Source organism: Hylobates moloch, unplaced genomic scaffold, assembly GCF_009828535.3.
Source record: "Hylobates moloch isolate HMO894 unplaced genomic scaffold, HMol_V3 SCAFFOLD_33, whole genome shotgun sequence".
Classification (NCBI taxonomy): Eukaryota; Metazoa; Chordata; class Mammalia; order Primates; family Hylobatidae; genus Hylobates; species Hylobates moloch.
This window is the reverse complement of record NW_026652308.1, coordinates 2,450,935-2,477,272: the sequence shown is the minus strand read 5'-3', so window position 1 is coordinate 2,477,272 and position 26,338 is coordinate 2,450,935. Positions and strand designations below refer to the sequence as shown.

Genomic DNA, 26,338 nt, shown 5'->3' with positions numbered 1-26,338 from the left:
TGGGAATACAGGAAGAAGAGCAGATTGAAGGATTCAAGTAGGGACAGGAGCTTCCACTCATGAGTTTATCTTGTACATGCTGAGTTTGAAGTGCCTTGGAATGACCAGGTAGGAAATACTTGTGTGGCACTAAGGAGTGAGATGAAAGCTTGAGATCTGGAAGTGGATGACAACAAAGGACAGAAAGAGGGGAGGTGTCAGCAAATGGGATGAGCAGAGAGGAGTAATCAAAGAACAACCTAAGAGACTATGGGAGGACAAAGAAAGGGTATTATGGAAGCTGAATAAGACAATTTCAAGGAAAGCATAGTCATCAGTGAGATCAAGTTGGAAGAGGCCTGAAAAGAGGCCACTAATGTAGGTGGTTGTAATTCCTTTTTTTTTTTTTTTTTTGAGACAGGGTCACAGCTTACTGCAGCCTCGACCTCCTGGGCTCAAAGGATCCTCCCACCTCAGCCTCCCCAGTAGCTAGGAATACAGGTGTGTGCCACCACCCTCGGCTAATTTTTTTATTTTTCGCAGAGATGGGGTCTTGCCATGTTATCCAGGCTGGTCTCAAACTCTGGGGTTCAAATGTTCCCCTTGCCTCGGCTTCCAAAAGTGCAGTGATTACAGGCGTGAGCCACAGCACCTGGCCTATATTTCATCATTTTTAAAAGGTAAAGAGAGAGAAAGGCTACTAGCATCAGCAATGAGGAGGGTGCTGGCACATTTATAGGAGCACTGAAATGGCTCTAATGGCACGCAATCTTTCATTCTGCAGTAAGAAACAAAACGCTTAAAATTGAAGTGCCTCCTTAAGTTAAAACAACAAAGTCATTTTCTCAAAAATGTAACGAATCACAACATTTTAGAACTGGAAACGTGCTTGCTGGTCACCTCAGCCATCCCCCTCATTTTATGGTTGAGGAAACTCAGGTACAGAGTGGTTGAGTGATTTTTAGAGGGCAGAACCAGACCAGGCGTGGAGCCACTACAAAGTCCAGGCCAAGAAGCATAGGAAGCCCCTGTAGAAAGCTCCCATGGGCTTTCACTAATAAAGATGGAAATGCGTGTCCAGATGACAAACGTATTACATCTGAGAGCAGAGGCTTTATTTACAATGATATTCAAATATAATTTAGCAAAGGATACCTCTTCCTGCTCGTATCTTAGCAGCATGGGTTGGACTTCATAAACAGAAAAGAGAAATATCCTGGGAGCAGGAAGTGAACTCTTTTCTCAGATGTTCTCTAAATCCCAACACGTTCCATGCTCCCGGCTCTTAGCAGGTAGTTGGTGGACACTTGGTTATAGCAGCTGGGTGCCAGATGCCTGCATCTCACTGAGGAATGTGTTCAGGGAAGGTGTCAGCACTGGCCGGGAAAAACATCAGGCTTTCACCTCACTCATGGCCTCCATAAGGCGAGCGCTGTTTGTGACTGCTGTCGTCAGGAAAATGAACCTGTAGCCTAAGGAGTCAAATGCAGCAGCAGAAGAGACAGCACAGATCTTAGGCCCCAACGGTAACCATAGAGCCCCTCCAGTTCCACAGTCCCCATGGGATCACAGCACCCATTTATAGACAGAGACGTGAGCGCCATGCTCTTGGGCATCACTGCTTTCTACCACTGGTATAACTGGGCTCCCTGCTGTGGCAGCCCACAGTAAGGCTATGGCAAGTTGTACTCCGAGGCCAGGAGAAAAATATTCTTGTGCAGGACACTTTGTGTGTTTTTTTTTTTTTTTTTTTCTTGAGATGGAGTTTTGCTATTGTTGCCCAGGCTGGAGTGCAATGGCGCAATCTCAGCTCACTGCAACCTCCACCCCCCGGGTTCAAGCAATTCTCCTGCCTCAGCCTCCCGAGTAATTAGCATTATAGGCACCTGCCACCATGCCTGGCTAGTTTTTGTATTTTTCGTAGAGATGGGGTTTCACCATGTTGGTCAGGCTAGTCTCGAACTCCTGACCTCAGGTGATCTGCCCGCCTCCACCTCCCAAAGTGCTGAGATTACAGGCATGAACCACCGCGCCCAGCTGACACTTTGTTACCCAGCTACAATGCAGGCCAATTCTCACCTTTCTGCTCTCTCTTACCTTTCTCTCTGCCCAGGAACCGGAGGGCTGAGATCTCAGAGAATGTACAACCACCCAAGAACACCACCAAGATGAGGCGCAGGGACTCACTGGAAGCCTTGTCTTCCTTAGTCATATCTGTGAGGATCGGACCAGATTCAGCTCTTCCCTGACATGCTAGTCCTGAGTGGTGCATCCAGCCCACCCCTCACTGCCAGCCTACCCCACTGTTAATGCCACATACCTGTGAATGCAAAGTCACTGCAGTTGAGCAGCCGTACCACCTCATCAAGGCCCTGCCAGCTTCGCCGCTCTAGCACCTGGGAAGGTATAAGCACTGTGTTTAAGGCTACCGACGGTATCAGACTTAGGAAAGGAAGGGCACAGCAGCCAGACTGTCACATTTCTCGCTCATTACTCAAGGAGCAAAAACTTGAGACAGGGCCAGGTGTGGTGGCTCACGCCTGTAATTCCAACACTTCAGGAGTTTGAGGCAGGGGGATCACCTGAGGTCAGGAGTTCGAGACCAGCCTGGCCAACATATAGTTGGCCCCGTCTATATGAAACCCCATCTCTACTAAAAATACAAAAATTAGCTAGGTGCAGTGGCACATGCCTGTAGTCCCAGCTACTTGGGAAGCTGAGGCAGGAGAATCACTTGAATCCGGGAGGCGGAGGTTGCAGTGAGCCAAGATCGCGCCACTGCACTCCAGCCTGGGTGACAGAGCAAGACTCCATCTCTCAAAGAAGAAAAAAAAAAAAAGTTGAGACAGGCCAGGGACCAAGAGAAAGCAGAGAGAGTGAAATATCAATGGGAGCAAGAGTAACATGCTCTCACCTGCTCAATGATTCGGCAGCTCAGGGGCACATAAGCACCACTGAAGACGTAAGCCATGTCTCGGGGCACTTTCAGATCATACTCGCCGTCCACACGTGGGATCTATAAGACAAAGGGACTTCATTAGGCAAGTGACAGCTCAGCTCCCTAACCCTTTAAAGGGTCAGATAAAGTGGCATAGCCCAAAGAACAATTCTTATTTCAACTAAAGGGAGAACCAGCAATAGCCCCGAAAAGAGAATCCATAACGGAAGATGGCAGTTTCTGTTGAGTAACTGCCAGTTCTCTGGAATGAGTTCCCGTGCGTCATTATTGAATAATGTGAAGGGGCTGGAGGGATGGGTTCTCCTTTCCCTGCCCTTGAGTGACATAGGATATGGTTGTCACTGAAGCAGCACTTAGAATATTCTCTGGCATTGGCAGGTGCTTGTTACATGTTGATTAAATGAATGAATCTACCATGCTGTAAGACTACCAAACAAAAGAATCTTTATACACATGAAATGACAAAAAGGTTTTTGTGGATTCAAAGTACTCCACAATGGGCTGGGCGCAGTGGCTCATGCCTGTAATCCCAGCGCTTTGGGAGGCCGAGGTGGGCGGATCACCTGAAGTCAGAAGTTCAAGACAAGCCTGGCCAACATGGGGAAACCTTGTCTCTACTAAACATACAAAAACTAGCTGGGCGTGGCGGCACATGCCTGTAATCCCTTGGGAGGCTGAGGCAGGAGAATCACTTGAACCTGGGAGGCGGAGGTTGCAGTGAGCTGAGATTGTGCCACTGCACTCCAGCCTGGGCAGCAGAGCAAGACTCCATCTCAAAAAAAAAAAAGGACTCCACAATGGAATGAACCCACCGTCTTCCCTAACCATCCCTGTTCCACATACCAAATTCAGCTTTTTGCTGATGGCACGAAAATTGCTCCTCTTGGCCAGAGAACTGAAGGCATCAGTAATCTTTCCTGGGGAAGAAATCTGTGTCAGGTTTCACCTAAGGTCTATGGATTCATGACACCGCCAAAGATAATACCATTCAGGACACAACAGCACCAATCACATCCAAAAACTCTCGGAAGCTGTTCAACTACAATTCCCTGGAACTAATCAAGATACTCCCCACCCTTCTCCCCACCCACAGTCTTCCCCCGCCTACAGGGTACCAGCTCTCTACTAAATGCAATCCACAGGGTAACCCGAGTTTATTGGTATGTGCTTTGGAGTTAAACTGACCTAACTTACTAAGGGACCTTGGACAAATCACTTAATTCTCTAAGCCTCAGTTTCATCATAAAATGAGGATGAGAAAATTTACCTCATAGAGTCTTTCTGAGATTAAATGAGAAACTAAAGGGTTCAGTACATGGTAAGTGTTCACTATGTGGAAACCGCTCTTACTAGCAGAAGTAGTAGTAATAATAGTAATGACATTAATAGGAAGGAATCAGTCCACCTTCTCCAATTCATTCTGTCCTTCCCAGCGTGCTGCCTGTTGAGAGAAGTCAGGACAACAGCTGGAGCAGGGGTCACTTGTGCTCCCCGCTTACCTGCAGCCTTGTCGGTCACCAGCTTGCTCACTTTACTCTCCATGGCTGTGAGGGTGTCCCCGGGGGCCTGCTCCGTTAGGAGCCCAGCTCTTCGCAGATTGGAGAAGGTTAGCAGGTGCTCAGGGCCATAGCTCTGAAGAAGATGCAATTAGACTATTTACTGAGTGTCCAAAGAGCATCTAGCACTGTCAGGTACTACAGAGTTGAGCAGAAGGACTATGAAGCCTCTGCTGCAATGTGAAGGAGCTCACACTTTGTTGAGATAAATTTTCACATCAGAAATAACCAAACAGGGCTGGGAGCGGTGGCTCATGCCTGTAATCCCAGCACTTTGGGTTTGGGAGGCCAAGGCAGGCACATCACTTGAGGTCAGGAGTTTGAGACCAGCCTGGCCAACATGGTGAAACCCCGTCTCTACTAAAAATACAAAAATTAGCTGGGCATGGTGGCTCGTGCTTGCAGTCTCAGCTCCTCAGGAGGCTGAGGCAGATAAATGCTTGAACCTGGGAGGCAGAGGTTGCAGTGAGCTGAAGTCGCACCACTGCACTCCAGCTTGGGCAACAGAGCGAGACATCATCTCGAAATAAAAAAAAAAAGAAAAAAATAATTAAACACCAAACAAAGAAGAATAAAAAGCAGCATGAGACTTTAGAGACCCATGGATGTATGGGAAAGGCTTCCTGGATGAAGTAAGACTTGAGAAGTACCAGGAAGGAAAGCTGAATCAATGCTTCATACGGTGCTAAAATGAGGGAGACTCCCAGGAGTAAGAACTCACCACTGGGGCCAGCACTGAAATGTTTAAATTCTCAGCACTGGCCATGCGCCGTCAGTGTGTGGGGTGAAACAAGGGTAGAGGGCAGAGAGGCGTGCTGAAAGCTGACTCTCCCTAGTAGCTCTAAGAGGGAGGCCGGAATGGAAACAGGAAGGTAATGGAGGCAGGAAAGGGGCCACTTCTCTTGCCTCTTTCAAAAATGCCCAGTAACTGCCCTCCATCAAGTTCCCTCAAGAATACATTCTCCAGGCCTTACCTGCAGATACTGTGTTTTCAGAGATCGGTAATCCTTGGGGATCAAACCTAAGAGTAAAGAAAATAAGACAGGTGCATGAGAAAGAGGCTGGCAGAGGCACCCTAAAATGTACAGATCAACCAGCAACGAATGCCTTCTTCAGGAGGAAGGATTCAGTAAATGTTAACCCTGCAGAGTATACAGTTGGTTCTAAATTTAAGCTTGCTTATTGAAAGATAAAGCCTCGGTCTGGGAGCTCCCAAGAAGAGCTGTGAAACATAAGGGTGCTGAGGAGGGGACACTGGAACTAACGGTGATCGTAGTGGGATGTGGGGAGGATGCAGCAGGAGGGAGAAGAAGTGATGACTCAGGCATTTATTTATTTATTTATTTAGAGATGGAGTCTTGCTCTGTCACCCAGGCTGGAGTGCAGTGGCACGATCTTGGCTTACTGCAACCTCCGCCTCCCGGGTTCAAGCCATTCTCCTGCCTCAGCCTCCTGAGTAGCTGGGATTACAGGCATGCACCACCACACCTGGCTAATTTTTGTATTTTTAGTAGAGACAGGGTTTCACCATGTTGGTCAAACTGGTCTCCAACTCCTGATCTTGAGATCCGCCTGCCTTGGCCTCCCAAAGTGCTGGGATTACAGGCGTGAGCCACCACACCTGGCAGACTCATGCATTTCTTTCTGGCTAAGGGGCAGTTCTACGACGAACTGCTTCATAACTATTGAGAAATAGAAAAAGTGTTCAAATGAGTTCCAAAAGCACAGTCTTATATGTTTTTCTCCATAGAGGTAACAATAACTGGGATTCTAACTATAGTAAATGAGATTTAGAATAAGCAAAATACTTCTCTGGGTAGAAAGCAACCTTCAGCCGGGCACAGTAGCTCACTCCTGTAATCCCAGAACTTAGGGAAGCCGAGGCAGGTGGATCACCTGAGGTCGGGAGTTCCAGACCAGCCTGGCCAACATAACAAAACCCCGTCTCTATTAAAAATACAAAAATTAGCTGGGTACGATAGCGTGCATCTGTAGTCGCAGCTACTCAAGAGGCTGAGGTGAGATATCGCTTGAACCTGGGAGGTGGAGGTTGCAGTGAGCCGAGATTGTGCCATTGCACTCCAGCCTAGGCAACAGAGCAAGACTCTGTCTTAAAAAAAAAAAAAAAAGAAAAAGAAGGCAACCTTCAAGAATATTCATGAACTGGAAGACTTCAACAGTAAAAACAAGTTGCCATGAAGGTTGCATAATCTGGAATTTTAGAAATGTTCATGAAAACTAGCTGGGCGTGGTGGTGCACACCTGTAGTCCCAGCTACTCAGGAGGCTGAGGCAGGAGAATCACTTGAACCCAGGAGGTGGGGGTTGTGGTGAGCCGAGATCACAGCACTATACTCCAGCCTGGGTGACGGAGCGAGACTCTGTCTCAAAAAAATAAATAAATGTTCATGAAATGAACTTGCTGTCCCTTTTTCCTGGAATGTATCTTTATCTCATTGAAAATAAGGACAGATGGACTGATGAGAGAAATGCCACTCAGCTCTACACCCCTGCAGTCCTAAGATATGACAGGGCTCTAGGGTGGCCTGGATGTGGTCCCACTTAGGGCTAAAACAATAAATTACCCTGTGTCCTGGTGATAATTCACCCCAAACAAAAAAGAATCTATTAAATTACAGGGAAACATTCTGTTTGCTAAGACATTTGCCTTAGCCTTTCAAAATCACTTCTTCTGTCCCTAAAGCATAGTTTCTCAATCTGACATTCTCATCTTCAGTCTTTTGGGCTCACCATTCTCAGTGATGGACAAAAGGCACATGAGGCGCAGGCTTTCTACAGGCGACACCTGCATAGGAAGAAAGACTCGAGGAGAACTGAAGCTTCACAACAGGTGTTCTTTTCCTTCTGCTTAAGGCCGACCCCACCTCTAAACGCCATTCTCGGCACCCCCAGCCCTCCACCTGCGCACCTGCCGGTCTATGTGTTCCTCAATGTAGCTGGTGCTCTCCCGGATGTTGAACCCCTCTAGCAGTGCTGTGAGTAATCAGAGGAGAGCCTGTTACTGGGGGCCAGCTCAGCTGTTGCCATCTATGCTAACAGGTGTCTGTCTCCCCGTCTCTTTCTCTATCCTTGGAGTGGGTTAAGGGACCCCCAGGACTTCTAGCAGGAACCAGCATTCCACATAGCCAGTGTCAGCTGGGAAGAGCCAGAGAACATCTTTTAAGGGTGGAACGGGGCTGGGAGCTGGGGAAGCAGAAGCGTGGGCAGTAGCACAGCAAGGCTGCGGCAGTTACCATGCTCAGTCTTGATGAGCTCCTGGAAATCCTGCTTGGTTTTCTTCTTCATGATGGATTCACAGGCCCCAATATCTGCAGGTTGGACAAAGGGAGCTGACATATTCCTGGTTCTAGAAAGATGTCCCTTTATTGTCCAGAAGAATAAAAACCTCCTAAGGCAAAATCCAAAAGCACTTCTTCCCACTTGACACCAAATAAGACCATACGCGTCCGATGAACAGGGATCTCCTCCTGGGGGTAATGGTCCCCTGGTGCTTTCCCCAGAGGGACACAGTCACTTCCCCTCACGCCCCTCAAGCTGAAACCTACGGAGACTCAGCAGGCGGTGCTCCTGCTTCAGGCCCTTGAGCTCCTGGGACACGAAATTCTTCATCTGCTTAATGTCCATGCCTCTCCGGCGCTGTGGGAAAATTCCCAAAGGTGAACCCCCCAACCTCAGACATGAGAAACCACCACCCTCCCTCAGTTGCCATCCATCCATGAGAAAGGACAGGGAACCTGTCATAGTATTAGAAGAGGGGCCCAAGGGCAGCAGCCTTGGGAAGCCACTGAGGGAACAAAACAGAGGACCAGGGCTTGGAGCCTCACATCATACTGGGCCTGCAAGTTCCGGGCCTTCTGGCTCAAGAAGCCAAAGACATTGGAGAAGTGCTCGTTCCGAATCTCATTAAACACCTGTGAGGAGAGTAAGACAAGAACAACTTACTCTGTCAGAACCATAACTTAGCAGTAGAATGACAGTACAGGAAGGGTGCTCAGGTGTTCTGGCAGAAATACAAAGAAAGCTGAGCTGGGATCCCTAAGTCCATATCAAATGCCTACTCTGTGCTCTAGGATATGCTCTGAACTGGTGGGCAAACCCTCTCTCCCATAGACTCAGCCTCGCCTCTCAGAGCTGGGGCCCACAGCCTGGTATAAGCAGTGGCCCTAGGTGGGCCCATTGCTAGCACCCACACCCTCACCTTGTCCTCGGCATTGAGTAGCACCTTCAGGCTCTTGTCAGAGGATGTGACTTCTGGGCCAAAGTCGACACTCCCTTTGAGAGCAGAGGGACAGCTATTAGGATCTCCAATGAGGACTTCTACCATTCCCTGAACTGCCATAAAGGTCCTCAAACTATTTGGAAGTCAGCAGTTCATTCAGGGTCTGGGTCTCTCCCACAAGCCCTGCCCCATGTGGAAGGTGCCAAGGCTGATGACCCGTCCATCTTGCCAAGCTGCGGAGGCCCATAGCACTTACCACACTTGATGCGGAAGGTGTCATCTACTAGGCCCTCGTAAACCACTTGGGAGCAAAGTGCTGTCACAAAGTCCACATCTGAAACACAGATCCCTGACCATGAAGGTTCTCCCTGACCCAGCCTTCGACACAGCATGCCCAAGGGCAGCTTTGATACTTTCCATAGGGCCAAGGGCCCAGGCTCCTCAAAGCTGGGATTCACAGCCCTAACTTTAGGATTTTAACTTTGCCACCACGCTTTCTGTATTTCCATGTCTTCTAGGGCTGAAACATGACAGGAGCGCTGGGCATAATTTACCTCTGTCCAAGAGAAAGATATGTCCAATCTCTGGCCTTCGGCCCTTGGTTTCACCATCCTCCTCCTCCTCCAGGTTCCTCCACAATTCATATGCCATCTGCCAGGGCCCAAGACATTCTCAGTCTTGTGTCCAGGTCCCTACTGCAGCCCCATACCTACAGAAGCCAACCCTTTCCACGTGATACTTCCTCTTGTCCCCAAGACAGGAGCTAATTATTCACAATATGGCCCTATCTACTCCCATCTGTGTCTATCCTTCCCCAACACTCTTCAGACTGATGAGAAGATGTGTTACTCTGTCCCCAAAATAAAAAGAGATTTAGGAATGCTACCCAGGAGATCCTGGCTTTTGCTTCTCTGTTAGCCACACAAGTTCTCCTCTCTGAGGATCTATTCCAGAACAATGAAAGCAAAGTAAAGAATACACCTCATATCACAGATGCCCTTGGATAACCCCAGGTGGGTACAGAACCGGGGAAACAGGGTCTGCCGGGACAACAGTACTGCTAGTGCTCTTACCTTGGCGCATCTGCCAATTCCATAGCAGTTTGGAAAGGGTCCATAGAGAGTGCTGAGAAGGTGTAAGGCCTGAGCTACAGTGTTGATCCAACGCTGATCTCCTTCCTGCAGGGACCACACAAGCCAGAAAGATATGAACCAACCCAATAGGACACCTGGAAACTGGCTAGCCCTAGAAGCCCTGGAGCAGGGTGGCAGGGTCTGGGGGATGCTTGAAAGGTTCATTTTCATTGGCTTCACAGGAAGTCCTACAAAGACCAATCTGTAGCACTCAATCACTACATCACTATCACCTGTGATAAATTACTTGCGTTGGACAAAGGTTATATTGGTATTTCTAGCCCTCTGCATCCCGCATTTGTCCCCATCCCCTGATGCCAAAACACAAGGGCCTCTGCATTTACCAGAAAGTAATCCCTGAAAAATTCTGGTAGTTCCATGCTCAGCAGATCCACATCAAGAGGCAGCAAAGAGAAGGCCCATTCATCACAGCTCACATCTGTGGGGACAGAAAGCATCAGCCTCCCTGCAGAAGGTACTCAGCTCCACGTTAAGAGGGAAGGTCCGCCACAAATATTTGAGTGCCTGCCACACGCCAGTACTGCATTAAGCAATGGAGGCTCAAAGAAGAATAAGACACAGTCCCTGCCGTTAAGGAGCTCACAGTCTGATAAGGAAAGGAGACGTGTCCACAGCAGCCTGTAATACAATGTGTTAAGTGGTGGGTTTTTACTAGAGGGCTGACCAAAAGTGCCGAGAAAACATTCATTCATTCATTCATTCATTCATTCATTCATTCATTATTTATTTATTTAGAGACGGAGTTTAGCTCTCGTCATCCAGGCTAGAGTGCAATGGTGTGATCTTGGCTAACTGCAACCTCCGCCTCCTGGGTTCAAGCAATTCTCCTGCCTCAGCCTCCCAAGTAGCCGGGATTACGGGTGCACGCCACCATGCCCAGCTAATTTTTGTATTTTTGGCAGAGACGGGGTTTTGCCATGTTGGCCAGGCTTGTCTCAAACTTCTGACCTCTGGTGATCCGCCCGCCTTGGCCTCCCAAAGTGCTGGGATTATAGGTGTGAGCCACCACACCTGGCTCACTCATTCATTATTCAGCAAATATTTACTGAAAGCTGCCTACATGTAGGACTATATGGACACCAGAGATAACAGCAGTGAGCAAAATGGACGTGCTCCCAACCTTCTGAAGCTTACAGTCTAGTGAGGGAGAAACACCAGACAAATTATGACACAAACTATTAACTCACGGCTGTGCTCCAAAGAGGTCAAACAGCAAGCTGTGAGCACATATGTTAAAGGGATGTAACCACAACTGGGGGTGTAGGCAAGACTTCCCTCAAGAAGAGAAAATTAAGCTTAGAATTTGGGTAAGACTTGGGAAGGCAAAAAGCTGTGGGGTGGAGAACATTCTGGGTACCTGGAAAAGCATGGGTAAAGTGCCTCTGGCTGGAGGGTGGCGAGTCAGGAGAAGGAAGCAGCACACGATGAGGCTAACGGGACAGGAGGGGCCAGACTGTGCAAGGGATAGGAGGCATGTTGGGGATTCTGGGCTTTATATTGAGCTGCTGCTATTTCCAGCAGGGAGGGCTGTGATCAGGTTTGGGTTGTGTGGAGAATAGCATGAGGAATACACAGAGGGGAGGCCCAGTTTTTCCTGTGGGAGCCTTGGAAGGTGAGAAGAGTGGCTGGTCATTTCCAACTCTAAGCCCTGCTGTTCCTTTCACACTACCCCAGTAGAGTTCTTTTCTTATCCTTTCTTTTCCCTCCCTCCCTCTCTCTTTCTTTTCTTCTTTTATTTTCTTTCTCTCTCTCTCTTCTCTCTCTCCTCTTTCTTTCTTTCTCTGAGTCTCACTCTTGTTGCCCAGGCTGGAGTGCAATGGTGTGATCTCGGCTCACTGCCACCTTTGCCTCTCGGGTTCAAGCAATTCTCCTGCCTCAGCCTCCCGAGTAGCTGGGATTACAGGCGTGCACCATCACGCCCAGCTAATTATTGTATTTTTAGTAAAGATGGGGTTTCACCATGTTGCCCAGGCTGGACTCAGACACCTGACCTCAGGTGATCCACCCCCTCGGCCTCCCAAAGTGCTGGGATTACAGGTATGGGCCACCATGCCCAGCCCCCAGTAGTGTTCTAATTCGTGGTCCTATTCCCATTCCCATTCTCAGGAACCTCTCCTCCTGCTACACTAACAGGAATAAGACCAGGAAAAGAAGGAGCTGGGGGGTGGAGAACGACAACGGTTTTTTCTTCTGTGTGTTCTCTCTCCCTTTCCACTCACATTCATCTCCTCTCACCTCCATAGATTCCCTCTTCCTCAAGCACCATCTCACACGCATAAAACTGAAAGAGAAAAGGAAATTGATTAGTAACCACCTTCTTCTCTGTTCTCTCCATTTCTCTGGAGTTCCTCTATGGTCACTGATGAGGACAATAATTACTGAACCCAGTGAAAGACAAGAGAACCCAGATTCTTAAGATCTAGAAAGGACCATTAGAATCATTCAGCCCAGCACTTCAGTTCTTTCTCATCCATTTAATTTATGTTTGAGTAAATTGCTTCTTATCTCCCTGAGAGAAGGGAGGAGCTTTACAAAGGAGAAGGAGTTCAGCTGTCTTCAAAAGGTAAGTTGTACAGACAGAGATGACAGCAATAGCATGAGGTACTCTGGAAATTGTGGAGGAGCAGATGGGAGGAAAAGATCTGTAAAAGGGAGAGTGAGTTCTGTTTAGGACATGCCCATGGGACCTCGGCAGACACAGACAAGGACTTGGGATTAAGTAGCATATACGCTGTATTTAAAGTGGATGATGTGGCTGGGTGCAGTGGCTCACTCCTATAATCCCAGAACTTTGGAAGGCCGAGGCAGGCGAATCGCTTGAGCCCAGAAGTTCTAGACCAGTCTGGGCAACATAGTGACACCCCAACTCTACAAAACAATGCAAAAATTAGCTGGGCATGGTGGTGTGTGCCTGTAGTCCCAGCTACTCAGGAGGCTGAGGTGGGAGGATCACTTGAGCCCAGGAGGTCAAGGCTGCAGTGAGCCGAGATTGTGCCACTGCACTCCACCCTGGGCAACAGAGTGAGGCCCTGTCTCAAATAAATAAACAAAGTAGATGGTCTGTCCAAGAGAAAAGAACACGCAGAGGAGAGCTAAGGACAGGACTCTAGGGAACACAAGATGAAAGGGGGCCAGAGTACAGGACCTGGCAGAGAAGACTGAGAAAGAATACTCAGAGAGGCAGGTGCAGGAGAAAACAGCAACAGTCAAGGCAGGAAAGGTGAGAGTTGCAAGGAAGGGTGGGCAACAGTGTCAAATGCCAGGGAAGTTAAGTAGGATTAACATTAAATAGACACCAGTGGATTTGACAACAGAGACCTGAGGGAGACTAGATGAAACAATGAAGGTGGAGATGAGGAAGCAGAAGCAGTGACAGTAGAACATTCTTCACAGAAACCTGGCCATGAAAGAAGGGGGAGCCCTGATAGGGAGAAGAGATGAAATGGGGGACATTGTTTAGAAAGGTGAAGGCAGAAGACAAAGTCTATCTGGTAAAGCAAGATAATGGAGAAGGAAAGCAGAACGGGGCCAAGAACTGGCATGGAACAGCTCATCTTAGAAGGGAAAAGGCCACGATCTCTTACTCCTTTGAAGTAAGTGGGGAAGGGGTGAATATTTGAAAATAATGAGAAAGAATGCTGAGGGCACTCACATCTGATAATGAGATGACATTATTAACAGCTAATGTTGTAAGCCCTTAAAATGGATTAGGCATTGTTCTTAGTGTTCTACAAGAATCACTTGTCTTCATCTTCATACTAGCTCTGTGAGATGTAGATCAATGCTACGTACTCCTTATTTTACTATTACACAGAAGAATCCTATTCCTCCCTCACTCATTTCTGCCAGGAAAACTGAAATCTTCAGGCCTGCTTTTAACTTTTAATGCTAAGTAATGGAATTCCAGAGCCAGGTCTGAAAACTGCCAATCTTCATAATTAACAAAGGAGTCTCAAAGAAGAGAGAGAGATGCCTCCTAATATAAAATTAGGTCAAAGAATTCGATTAGATAAGGTGCTAAGTGGAGAACGCTCATAAAAATACCAATTTTGTTTTTCTGTGTAATATAGAGGCTTGTAGGATTATTTTAACTTGTAGGATTATTCCCTGTTAATACAAATCTGTCCTTGGCCAGGCGCAGTGGCTCATGCCTGTAATCCTAGCACTTTGGGAGGCAGAGGTGGGCGGATTGCCTGAGCTCAGGAGTTTGAGACCAGCTTGGGCAATATGGCAAAACCCCACCTCTATTAAAAATACAAAAAATTAGCCAGGCATGGTGATGCACATCTGTAGTTCCAGCTACTAGGGAGGCTGAGGCAGGAGGATTGCTTGAACCTGGGAGGCGGAGATTGCAGTGAGCTGAGATTGCAGCACTGCACTCCAGTCTGGGTGGCAGAGCAATACACTGTCTCCAAAAACAAAACAAAACAAAACAAAACACCAAAGCTGTCCTTGGAAGCGTAATTTAAAAAAAAAAAAAAAAAAAGGTTTTGTAAGAGTCCAAGAATTAGAAATTATTGCCATGACTCCTTTAATAACATTGAAAAGTACCTATAATTCTGAGTGGTTGTCCTACTCAATAATTTCTTGCTCTGGTAATAATACTTCACATGTTTGTATTCCTAAGCATATTATCCTAAGATAAATATTTGTAAGATTGTGCTATCAATCTTCAGGTGACATTCAAAGGAAGGTCACTGGCTCTTTCCTCTTACTCCTTTTAGAGAAGGATAAAACAATATAAGCCTAGGGTCCCGCTTGATTTCTTATTTCAACAGAGACTCAAAGTCATCTCACTTAAATTAAGAGAAAAGTACTATTATCAACTCTATCTTCCAGATGAGAAAACCGAGACACGGAGCAGCTCAGTACCTAACCCAAGACCACACAGGTAATAAGGCCTCAAGGGTGGATTTTATCCAGATAGCCTGGTTTCAGAGGCTTCAGTCCTTAGTTACTGCCTCAATTTTCTCTAGAATTTTCTTAGAAAGATTGAAAAGGAATAAATCTCTGTTCTTCCTAGTCTAGCTTCTACCTTCTCTAAGTATGCATGCACTACTTGCTGTAGCTTTATAGGCCTATGGTTGGCAAGGTAAAGGCCTGGAACATCATTCCTCCCAATCACTGGGATTGAGGATGCACGTAGCTGATGTGGAGGTGAGAGGGGAGCTCAATGGAATCAAGAAATGGACAGACTATGACGGACCTCCAAATACGTACTGCAATTATTGAGTTAAAGATGGAAGAGCTCTAGTCTGGCTATGCTAACTCACTGTGTGAGCATGGGCTTCAGTTCCCTCAGCTGCTCAAAGTTGGGGTGGAGTAAAACAGTCTCTAAGGTTCCCTTCCTGTGCAAGAAAAGGCTTTTCCGATATATGGTGGCATGGTTCTAGTAACCCAGGGGCAGCCCAGCCACATCCTTATAAGCATAGGGGATGGGAGGAGGGAGGGTGATGATTTATTGTATTTATTTTTAAAGGGATACAGGGAGAAAGTCATTGGAAAGCCGTAACATTGTGCACCATTACTATACTAGAGTTTGTGTTAGGGATACAGAGCAGGTTCTACCTCACAAGTGTGAAGCTTTTCATTAAAAAAAATCTACGTAGAGGCCTCTTCGCACAATTCTACAATACTTTATTTGGGACAGTATGATGACAGACCCTCTGCTAAACAACTGAGGATATGTTAATGAATTGAGGATACGTTACTGACAGGTATTTGGTTCAATCACACATAATTTGCTTTGAGGGAGTGCTACGGTTTGAATGTGTCTCCCAAAAGTTCATCTGTTGGAAACTGAATCCCCAGTGCAACAGTGTTGGGAGGTGCAGCCTAATAACAGGTGATTAGGTCATGAGGGAGGAGTCCTCATGAATGGATTAATGAATGTCCTTCTGGCAGGAGTGGGTTGCTATAAGGCAAGTCCAGCCCCTGGGTGCCTGTTGGTCTCATGTGCTGGCTTCCACCTTCCACCCTTCCGCCATGGGATGACCCTCGCCGGATGCCAGCCCCACACTCTTGGATTTCACTACCTCCTCAGACCATGAGCTAAATAAATTTCTGTTCATTATAAATTACCTAGTCTCAGGTATTCTGTTACAGCAACAGAAAATGAACTGAGACAGGGAGATAGTGCTGTTGGCCCCTTACCCCTGCCCGGTCCTCAGTCCTGTTCTACCTTATCTCACTTCCTCCAGGATCCAAACTCACCTTTTGAGGGCTGAAGATCACTTTGTATTTGCGAGTTCGGCCAGCCAATTTGTCAGCATTGACAAGACCTACAGAGAGAAGGAATGCAGCCCAGCAAGTCATGGGCCATCTGTTACACTAGAAACAGGGAAGCTGCCGGGCACACTGGTTCATGCCTGTAATCCCAGCACTTGGGAGGCCGAGGCGGGTGGATCAGGAGTTTGCGACCAGCCTGGCCAACATGGTGAAACTCAGTCTCTACTAAAAATACAAAAAATTAGTCCGGTCTGGTGGTGGGCACCTGTAACCCCAGCTACTTGGGAGGCTAAGGCAGGAGAATCGCTTGAACCCAGAAGGCGGAGGTTGCAGTGAGCCGAGATCGCACCATTGCACTCCAGACTGGGCAACAAGAGTGAAACTCCGTCTCAAAAAAAAAAAATTAAAAAAAAAAAAAAAAAAAAAGAAGCAGGGAAGCTCCACAAGTGCTACAGCCAACTCAAACAATTATTTTCTTATTAGAGGGTCCTTATGGCTGAAGCCCTTAGATTTTACCTGCCCTTTCCCACAGTTACACATAGTACCATGGCACACTCACTGGCAATGTATCGCATATTCTTGATGCGGGGTCTGACCAAGAAGCACAATCTATGAGAGAGAAAGAAAAAAAAAAAACAGTGAAGAAAAATTATCAAGTTGGATGGCAACTTAGAAGAAACTGAAACAATACCAACTCTTTTGCCATTTGCCCTACAGGTCTCATCCTAGCCAAAGCTATGCCATTCTCTTGGTCCACCATATACCAACCACAGAAGATACCTCTCAACACAATGGGTAAAACCTGATGAGCTGGGTACATTACTGGCCCTATGGTGGACCCAAAAGTTCCTGTTCTCAAATAATTTACAATCCAGTGGGTAAAAAAAGATGCCTATATGGAGTATATTAACAATCAGTGCTAAAAACAATACACAAATACCCCATAAAAATATACAATTATTATTTGTCAGTTAAAAATAAAGGCTAGGCGTGGTGGCTCACACCTGTAATCTTAACACTCTGGGAGGCCAAGGTGGGAAGATTGCTTGAGCTCAGGAGTTCGAAACTAGCCTCGGCAACACAGTGAGACCTCATCTTTATTAAAAATAATAATAGTAGGCTGGGAGCGGTGGCTCACACCTGTAACCTCAGCACTTTGGGAGGCAGAGGCGGGTGGATTACCTGAGGTCAGGAGTTTGAGACCAGCCCGGCCAACGTGGTGAAACCCCATCTCTACTAAAAATACAAAAATTGGCTGGGCATGGTGGCACATGCCTGTAATCCCAGCTACTCAGGAGGCTGAGGCAGGAGAATCACTTGAACCCGGGAGGTGGAGGCTGCAGTGAGCCCAGATCGCACCATTGCTCTCCAGCCTGGAAGACAAGAGCTAAACTCCGTCTCAAAAAAAAAAAAAATAATAATAATAGTAAAATGAAAGAACTATAAGGCCTGGCGAGGTGGTGCATGCCTATAATCCCAGCATTTTGGGAGGTCAAGGAGGGCGGATCACCTGAGGTCAAGAGTTCAAGACCAGCCTGGCCAACATAGAGAAACCCCATCTCTACTAAAAATACAAAAATTAGCTGGGCATGGTGGCAGGCGCCTGTAATCACAGCTACTTGGGAGGCTGAGGAAGGAGAATTGCTTGAACCTGGGAGGCGGAGGTTGCAGTGAGCTGAGATCTCGCCACTGCACTCCAACCTGGGTGACAGAGTTAGACTCCTACTCAAAAAAATAAAATAAAATAAAACTATAGGCGGATGCAGTGCTGCACACTTGTAATCCCAGTTACTCAGGAGACTGAGGTAGGAGGATCCCTTGAGCCCAGGAGCTCAAGATTGCAGTGAGCTATGATTGCACCACTGCACTCCGGCCTGTGCAACAGAGTGACACCCTGTCTCTGAAAATAAATAAATTTAATTAAAAAATTTTAAATATAAGAAAGTAATAGAAAATAACGTTTTTCAAACTGGGGTACATGGATATATTCTCCATGTATCCAGGAGAATTTTTTCTTCTAAGAAAGCATGTACATTAATTAAGTTTCAGAAATACTTTAAAATCAAGACAACAGCTGTACATGACTCCATGCCAAGCGAACAGGACAAATACAAAATGCCATGGAAATCCAGAGGAGAAAATCACCCCGGACTGGAAGGGCAACAGAGAGCTTCATGGAGGAGGTGGCTGGGCTCTGAAGGATGGACACTCTTTATAGGAGCAGTGAGGACAGGAGAGAATTTCAGGCAGAGTGAATGGAGTGATGAAAAGGGTGAAGGCACAGAGCTGAGAGGCGGGTGGAAGCACATGTCAACAGAGGCTTGAAGGGGACACACGAGAGACAAGGCTGGAAAGGTAATGTGGGAGGCCATGCTGCAGACAGCCTTGAAGTCTATGACAAATAATGTGGACAATCTTCAGCAAGTAATAAGAGGCCTTGCAGATTCTTTTTTTTTTTTTTTTTTTTTTTTTTTGAGATGGAGTCTTGCTCTGTTGCCCAGGCTGGAGTGCAGTGGTGCCATCTTGGCTCACTGCAACTCATCGCCTCCCGGGTTCAAGCGATTCGCCTGGCTCAGCCTCCTGAGTAGCTGGAATTACAGGCAAACGCCACCACACCCGGCTAATTTTTGTATTTTTAGTAGAGATGGGGTTTCACCATGTTGGCCAGGCTGGTCTGTATCTCCTGACCTCAGAAGATCCGCCTGCCTCGGCCTCCCAAAGTGCTGGGATTACAGGCGTGAGCCACCGCACCCAGCTGCCTTGCAGGTTCTTGAGAAGAGCACGATGAAAATAATTTTGAAAGATTAGTCAATCTGGTTATAGACTGTGATGTAAATTAGAGAGGGAAGAGGACAAGAAACCATAGAAAGGAAACTACAGAAAACAAAACAAAAGAAAACAAAACAACAGAAGAGTAACCTAGCCATGAAACTGTAAAGTTCAGGGAGGTGAACCATATATCTCAGCCAAGGACAGATGAAAGGCAAATGTGCCCCTAGGGACCTCTTCCAGCTTGGAGTAGGGACAGACTCTCCCAGACACTCACTGTTCATTGGAGCTGAGGGCTGGCTTGTTCTCCACCTTGTATAGCTTGTCTACTTCGTGTTGCTACAGAGAGAATCCAATAAGACAATGGATATAAGAGTGCCTGAAAAGCACAAAGCATGATACGAAGATAGGGGACTTCTTGAGGGCTTCCTAATTATGCTAATTCTAGGAATCAAACTGCTCCCCTGACAACCATCCTGCTGAACTTTCCTCAAATTGTCAATAGGAAAACCTAAAATAAAACAATATAAAAACAGTATGGGCCAAGTGCGGTGGCTCATGCCTGTAATCCCAGCACGTTGGGAGGCCAAGGTAGGAGGATCACTTGAACCCAGGAGTTTGAGATCAGCCTGGGTAACATAAGAAGACTCCATCTCTACAAAATTAAAAAAAAAAAGATATATATATATATATGTTCTGTAGCAAACAGACTCAGAAAAATAAATAATAAATTTAAATTTAAAAATTAACCAGGTGTAGTGGCACATGCCTGTGGTCCCAGCTACTTGGGAAGCTGAGGCAGGAGGATCGCCTGAGTCCAGGAGGTCAAGGCTGCAGTGAGCTGTGATTGTGCCATTGCACTGTGTTCCAGCCTGGGTGACAGAGAGAGACTCTGTCTCCCCCCACAAAAAAACACACACAAAAAAATACGAACAACAGCATCAATCTCCCTTTTCTACCCAATTAGGCTACCCTATATTTGCCCTACAAGAGTAGTCACTCTTCAGTAGTTTGTATTGTTCATCAAAAGAAAAACTGCTCAAAGAGGGGCATGACCCCCAGGGGAAAGGGACAGTACCTTCAGAATGGAGACATTGGCAATTCGATCCAAAGGGCTCATGAGATCTGCCTCAATGAATAAATCCTTTTTTCCAGGAAGCTGAAGGAGACACAATATGTTGGGTCACTCACAGGTCACACGAGCTTCCTCAGCTGAGAAGTAGCCCAGCCACCCATCTAACAGAAACATAGTCTCTGAGGTGGGAGGGCACTAAGTATCGTCTAGCCTGGCACCTTATTTATTATCTGTATCCACAGTTGACACTTCTCTGTATATTTACCTATTTTGCCTTCTCGTTTTCTGTACCAGTGGGAAGAAGACATCCCACCTTCTTTCTCAGGTTAACTCCTTGTCACTTAACCCTTCTGCTCACCTGTGACCTTGGTCTGCACCTCACTCCCCTTCTGTGCTGCCTCCTCCACGCTGGCTCCCAACCACCCCTGGTCTCCTGCTGAACAAAGCCAAACACAACAGAACCCCACCTTGCATTTTTCTCCTAAGTACAAAATAAAATAGCACACGTTCACTGCAGAAAACTTAGCAAACCCAGGACAGTCCTCACCCCATCCCCCTCCCACTCCCCCACCCCACAATCCCTGTCATATGATTCCTGCACCACCACTCCTGACACAGATCTCAATGTCTGTTCAGAGGAAAGAGAGGTCACAGTTAGTGACAGGGAGGGGAAAGTCACTGGGAGTTTCCTCTCAACCAGGCCTTCACAAATGAGTAGGGTGTTGACATGGATAGATGAAGAGGACAGTCCAGCAAAGATCAGAAAGAGAGCATAGGCTGTGTGGTAAGGGGATGATTTTGCCCTCCGAGGGACATTTGGCAATGTCCAGACACATTTTTGGTTATCTGACTCAGGGTAGGGGTTTTACTGGCATCTTGTGGGTAGAGGCCAGGGATGCTGCTAGACATCCAACAATGCACAGGCCAGCCCCCACCACAAAGAATGACCCAGCCCAAAAGGTCAACGGGATAGAGGGCAGGAAATCTTTTTTTTTTTAACCTTATTTATTGTTTTGTTTTGTTTTGTTTGTTTTTTGAGATGGAATCTCCCTCTGACACCCAGGCTAGAGTGCAGTGGCGATCTCGGCTCACTGAAACCTCTGCCTCCTGGATTCAAGCAATTCTCTGCCTCAGCCTCCTGAGTAGCTGAGATTACAGGTGCTCGCCACCACACCCAGCTAATTTTTGTATTTTTAGTAGAGATGGCGTTTCACCATCTTGGCTAGGCTGGTCTTCAACTCCTGACCTCGTGATCCACCTGCCTCAGCCTCCCAAAGTGCTGGGATTACAGGCATGAGCCACTGCTCCCGGCCTGTTTTTTTTTTTTTTTTTTTTTTTTTAAAGACAAGAGTCTTACTCTGTCACCCAGGCTGGAGTGCAGTGGCACGACCTCAGCTCACTGCAACCTCTGCCTCCCAGGGTCAAGCAATTCTCCTGCCTCAGCCTCCCGAGTAGCTGGGATTACAGGTGCATGCCACCATACCTGGCTAATTTTTGTATTTTTAGTAGACATGGAATTTCGCCATGTTGGCCAGGGTGTTCTCGAACCCCGGACCTCCTCAGGTGATCCACCTGCCTCAGCCTCCCAAAGTGTTGGGATTACAGGTGTGAGCCACCACGTTTGGCCTTTTTAAATGTTTATTTTTTAGTTTCCCAAACCCAAAATGGTCAACAGAGGGTAGGAAATCTTGAGGTAGGTGAATGGTGAAAAATAGACTGAAATAGTTGGCTAGAATTGAGTAGGAAGGGCTCCAAATGCCAGCTTAGGGGAATGTGGCCTTGATCCTCTAATTAACAGGGAAAAATAAAGCTTTTGTGCATTGAAGCATTCCAATCAGCTGGAAATGTTAGAGGAATCTGAAGACCAGAGAAACAGGAGGCAGGGAGTCCACTTAGGGAGTTAATGAAAGCATCCAGGGAGCCCAAACATGTGGCAATGAAAGAGGCCTGATTTAGGCTGGTGGTGGTGTGAGCAAAAATAGATTAAGAGATACATGGAATGTGTAATATAATTTTTTTTTTTTTTGAGATGGAGTTTCGCTCTTGTTGCCCAGGCTGGAGTGCAATGGCGCGATCTCGGCTCTCGCAACCTCCACCTCCTGAGTTCAAGCAATTCTGCCTCAGCCTCTTCAGTAGCTGGGATTACAAGCATGGGCCACTATGCCCAGCTAATTTTGTATTTTTAGTAGAGATAAGGTTTCTCCATGTTGGTCAGGCTGGTCTCGAACTCCCAACCTCAGGTGATTTGCCTGCCTTGGCCTCCCAAAGTGCTGGGATTACAGGCATGAGCCACCGCACCCAGCCTAATTTTTTTTCAATACTTGAAAGAAATTAACAGTGTTAACAGTGTTTATAACTTATGGTAGGGCTATAAGTAATTTTTTTTTCTTTTTACTTTCCTTGATCTTCTTACATTTTCTATAATGTGCAAGTGTTATTTTACAATCACCATAAAAGAGTTATGTGTAAAGAAGTATCCATGGAACTCAGCAACTGGTTCAGTTAAGTATCAGGGTGAAGGAGAGGCAAAGATGATTATGATATTTCAAGCCTGAATAGCAGTGCACATTAACAAAAATTAGGTCAGAAGTTAGGAGAGGATGTTACTGCCTGGAAATCCACTTTGGCCATGCTGAATCACCCAGTGGGCTCAAGTTTCTCTCTTTGGTCTCCTCTACTTGATCTCACCTGAACTAGTGGCTTTAACTAGCACCTCTTTTCAATTCTTCAGACATTTGTTGCAAGTCTTTTATGCGCATGTCACTGTGCAAGCACTAAGTATTAAAGAGAAATAGGCCGGGCACGGTAGCTCAAGCCTATAATCCCAGCACTTTGGGAGGCAGGGACGGGCAGATCACCTGAGGTCAGGAGTTTGAGACCAGCCTGGCCAACATGGTGAAACCCTGTCTCTACTAAAAATACAAAAATTAGCCAAGTGGGCTAGCGTACGCCTGTAATCCCAACTACTTGGGAGGCTGAAGCAGAAGAATCGCCTGAACCCGGGAGGTGGAGGTTGCAGTGAGCCAAGATCACGCCACTGCACTCCAGCCTGGGCAACGGAGTGAGACTCTGTCTCAAAAAAATAAATAAAATGAAATAGAAATAAAATCTGGTCCAAGATGCCCTGCAGTTCTCATCTTGATCCATCTTCCTTCCAGTCCTCACAATGGAGCTGCAGTTCTACATTTCTATCTGCTGGATGTTACAAGCTGTATTTCTTACAGGCATCTTAACTTCCCCCATCCAAACCCAAACAAATCAACTTCCCCCAACAAACCTGTTCCTTTTTCTAATTATTTTTCTCATTTCTATTCAATGTTCATACAACAAATATTTATTAAGCACATGGTGTGTGCTTGACTCTAAGCTAGGTACTCACTGGGTAGTGTTGAACAAAACAAACATGATCCCTGCCCACCTTCCAATCTACTGAGGAGTACAGACATAAAATGAATAACTAAATGATTACACAAGTAATCCATTAAAATCACAGTAGCAGTATTATTTTCCTAATAACCCAGGTTAAAAATCTCACTCATTTTTGCTTCTCCTTCAACATTTATAACCAATCAGTAAGTCTTTGAGTTTTCTTTCACCATAACTTAAAAATCCATCACTTCCCTTCATTCCCACTGCTACCAATTTTGTGTGGGCCTTTATTTCTTGTCTGATCTACGGTCTCCTAACTGGCCTTCTTGTTGCCCATTTACCCCACCACACACATCACTATTAGAATCATCAAGTATTGTCTCATGCCACAAATGGAAAAAAAATTCTTTTCAGTGGCTACTGTGTAACTGCTGATGGGTGTCTTCGCTGTACATGCCTTGTCTTTCCCTGGTTTGTCAACTTTGCTCCTACCAATCTATCTGCCTGGAGCATGCTTAGTCTCCAAAGAAAATATGCTTATTATTCACACTCACCTCCTTAAAGCTCCTAGATCATCACCCCAGCTAGAAATGATCACTTACTCTGAACTCTTAGGGTACACTAGCTCTATCACTCATTTACCACCTGTGCGTGATAATTTGTGCTTCATACAGCTCCTACTGGAGTGATAAGATCCCTAATGGCAAAGATGTCTTAACCATCTTTCCGTCCCTAGGGATGCCTGGCACTAATGGTGTCTCCCTTGCCTGTATGGGGGGTTGGGAGGTGATTTCCATCAACTCTCTGGCCAGGTTCCAAACAGCTCTTACTACTCCCTGGATTCATTCTGGACCTGCTGGGGAAGCTCCAAGGACAATACCAGGGGCCAAGAACAAGATCAAAGGGGCACGGCAAGGAAGAAATGTGCATCCAGTGAGTGCCACACTGTAGATACGATAAAGGCGCTAGGCGAGCACTGACCTGCTCCAGCAGATAGATGAGCTGGTCTCGAGCCAGCCTCTTGAGCATGGAGAAGTCAGGCAGCTCAGGGGCGTCTGGCCGATGGGGAAAAGCCATGGCAGCGGTCACCTGCGCCGGGGGGGTGGAAGGACGCCCTTCGCTCTGACAAGGCCGGCCGCAGCCCAGGGGAAGCGCAAGGGGGCTATCCTTCAGGCCTGGGCACCGACTTCCAGAGACCCCAGAGGGGCCCTCGCTCCTCAGCAGCACTCCAGGAATGAATGGTCACTTCCAGGCAAGAGAGCTACTACCTAGGAGCAGCCTTGTCTCAGACCTGCAGCCACCGTGTCCCGACCCTCCCCCCCGATCCACTCTGCCCGTCAGCAGGATTCCGGTCTACACCCCGCAGAGACTCCGCAGCGTACGGGGAGAACCCCGCCTCCTGCCAGAAAGAAAAGCGACTTCCTAGATCTACCGGAAGTCCCTTTCGCTCCCAGCGCTTCGCGTACCAGGAAGGGGACGGCATCCTGAAAGGGACATTTCAAAAACGGAGGCAACGCGTCTGTTAATTAGGTGGCGGCGCCTGGGGTCCCAGCACTCAAGAGGCTGAGATGGGAGAATCGCTCGAGTCAGGGAGGCGGAGGTTTCAGTAAACTGCGATCGCGCTACTGCACCCCAGCCAGGGCAACAAAGCTATACCTTGCCTCACGCAACAACAACAACAACAACAACAACAAAAAGACATAAGGGATGCATCAAGCTAAAAATACCTGAACTGTGATCGATCATACCATCATGTCATTTCCTGGTGAGATGCATAGGAAATACAGAGCATCACTATTGCCAAAAATGGAGCCTAATCAAGCCTCAAGATCTAACTACCAGTTTATAGGCTATATAGAGATTAGCAGGAATATGTTAAGACATCGTAGGTATGAAATCAACAGTATCCAAAATGTAGGAAATTATATGGGACAAATGATCTGTCTTCTTCAAAAAAATGGCAAAGGGGGAAATGTGGGGGCGGGGGGAAACACTTCAGAATAAAAGAGATTTAAGAGATGTATCAACAAAATGTTTCAATGTGTGGATCTTTTTTGGATAAGAATTCAAAGATAACTGATTTAAGGAATTACTAAAACTTTTCAGGTATTGTATTCCTTTTCTTTTCTTTTTTTTTCCTGACAGAGTCTCACCCTTTTGCCTAGTGGAGGAGCTCGGCTCACTGCAAGCTCCGTGCTGCAACCCCCGCGCTGCCCCAGGTTCAAGCGATTCTCCTGCCTCAGTCTCTCCAGTAGCTGGGATTACAGGCGCGTGCCACCATGCCCGGCTAATTTTTGTATTTTTGGTAGAGACGGGGTTTCACTGTGTTGGCCAGGCTGATCTCGAACTCCTGACCTCAAGTGATCCGCCTGCCTTGGCCTCCCAAAGTGCTGGGATTACAGGCGTGAGCCACAGCGTTGGGGCCAGGTGTTGTATTTCTATGTTATTATTATTTTTTGTATTTCTATGTTATACAGGCCTGTATTTCTGTTAAAAACAAGTCCTTATCTCTTTGAGATACATACTGAGGTTTTCACAGATGAAATAATTTGGCCAGGAGTAATGGTTCATGTCTGTAATTCCCACCACTTTGGGAGGTCCAGGTCAGGGTGCGGGGGGCGTTGCTTGAGGCCAGGAGTTTGAGATAAGATTGGTCAACTACAACACATAAAAAATAGCCAGGTGTGGTGCTGGGCACCTTTAATCTCAATACTTGGGAGGCTGAGGCAGGAGGATCACTTGAGCCCAGGAGTTTGAGGCTGCAGTGAGCTATGATCATGCTACAGCACCCCAGCCTGGGCAACAGAGTGAGACACCGTTTCTTTTCTTTTCCTTTTTTTGTTTTTGAGGCAAGGTCTGACTTTATCTATCACCCAGGCTGGACTGCAGTGACACGATCTGTCTCTTTTTTTTTGAGATGGAGTTTCGCTCTTGTTGCCCAGGCTGGAGTGCAATGGCACAATCTCAGCTCACTGCAACCTCCACCTCCCGGGTTCAAGCGATTCTCCTG

At 46.9% G+C, this 26,338-nt stretch overlaps 1 protein-coding gene across 1 annotated transcript; it reads right to left on the bottom strand.

Annotated features, from left to right (window-relative positions):
- Positions 1-796: 796 nt before the first annotated feature.
- On the bottom strand, positions 797-24,702 carry LOC116463327 (vacuolar protein sorting-associated protein 33B-like). The gene is made up of 23 exons (XM_032146376.2): positions 24,310-24,702; positions 19,963-20,043; positions 19,162-19,223; positions 16,675-16,724; positions 16,101-16,168; positions 12,123-12,168; positions 10,211-10,305; positions 9,807-9,911; positions 9,288-9,384; positions 8,990-9,067; positions 8,713-8,786; positions 8,339-8,425; positions 8,060-8,150; positions 7,748-7,822; positions 7,423-7,487; positions 7,245-7,299; positions 5,469-5,515; positions 4,438-4,570; positions 3,782-3,855; positions 2,894-2,995; positions 2,300-2,375; positions 2,077-2,193; positions 797-1,451 (listed from the first exon to the last, which is right to left on the bottom strand). Exons 1-23 carry the CDS (start codon positions 24,403-24,405, stop codon positions 1,372-1,374), a joined length of 1,854 nt encoding a protein of 617 aa, XP_032002267.1. The 5' UTR covers positions 24,406-24,702; the 3' UTR covers positions 797-1,371.
- Positions 24,703-26,338: the final 1,636 nt, after the last annotated feature.

Coding starts and splice junctions, on each gene's coding strand:
- LOC116463327 (XM_032146376.2), bottom strand. CDS start 24,405: ATGGCTTTTCCCCATCGGCCAGACGCCCCTGAGCTGCCTGACTTCTCC. Junction 3,856..4,437: donor GGTGACCGACAAGGCTGCAG/GTAAGCGGGGAG, acceptor TTTCTTCCCCAG/GAAAGATTACTGATGCCTTC. Junction 2,376..2,893: donor GCTGCCGAATCATTGAGCAG/GTGAGAGCATGT, acceptor ATACCTTCCCAG/GTGCTAGAGCGGCGAAGCTG.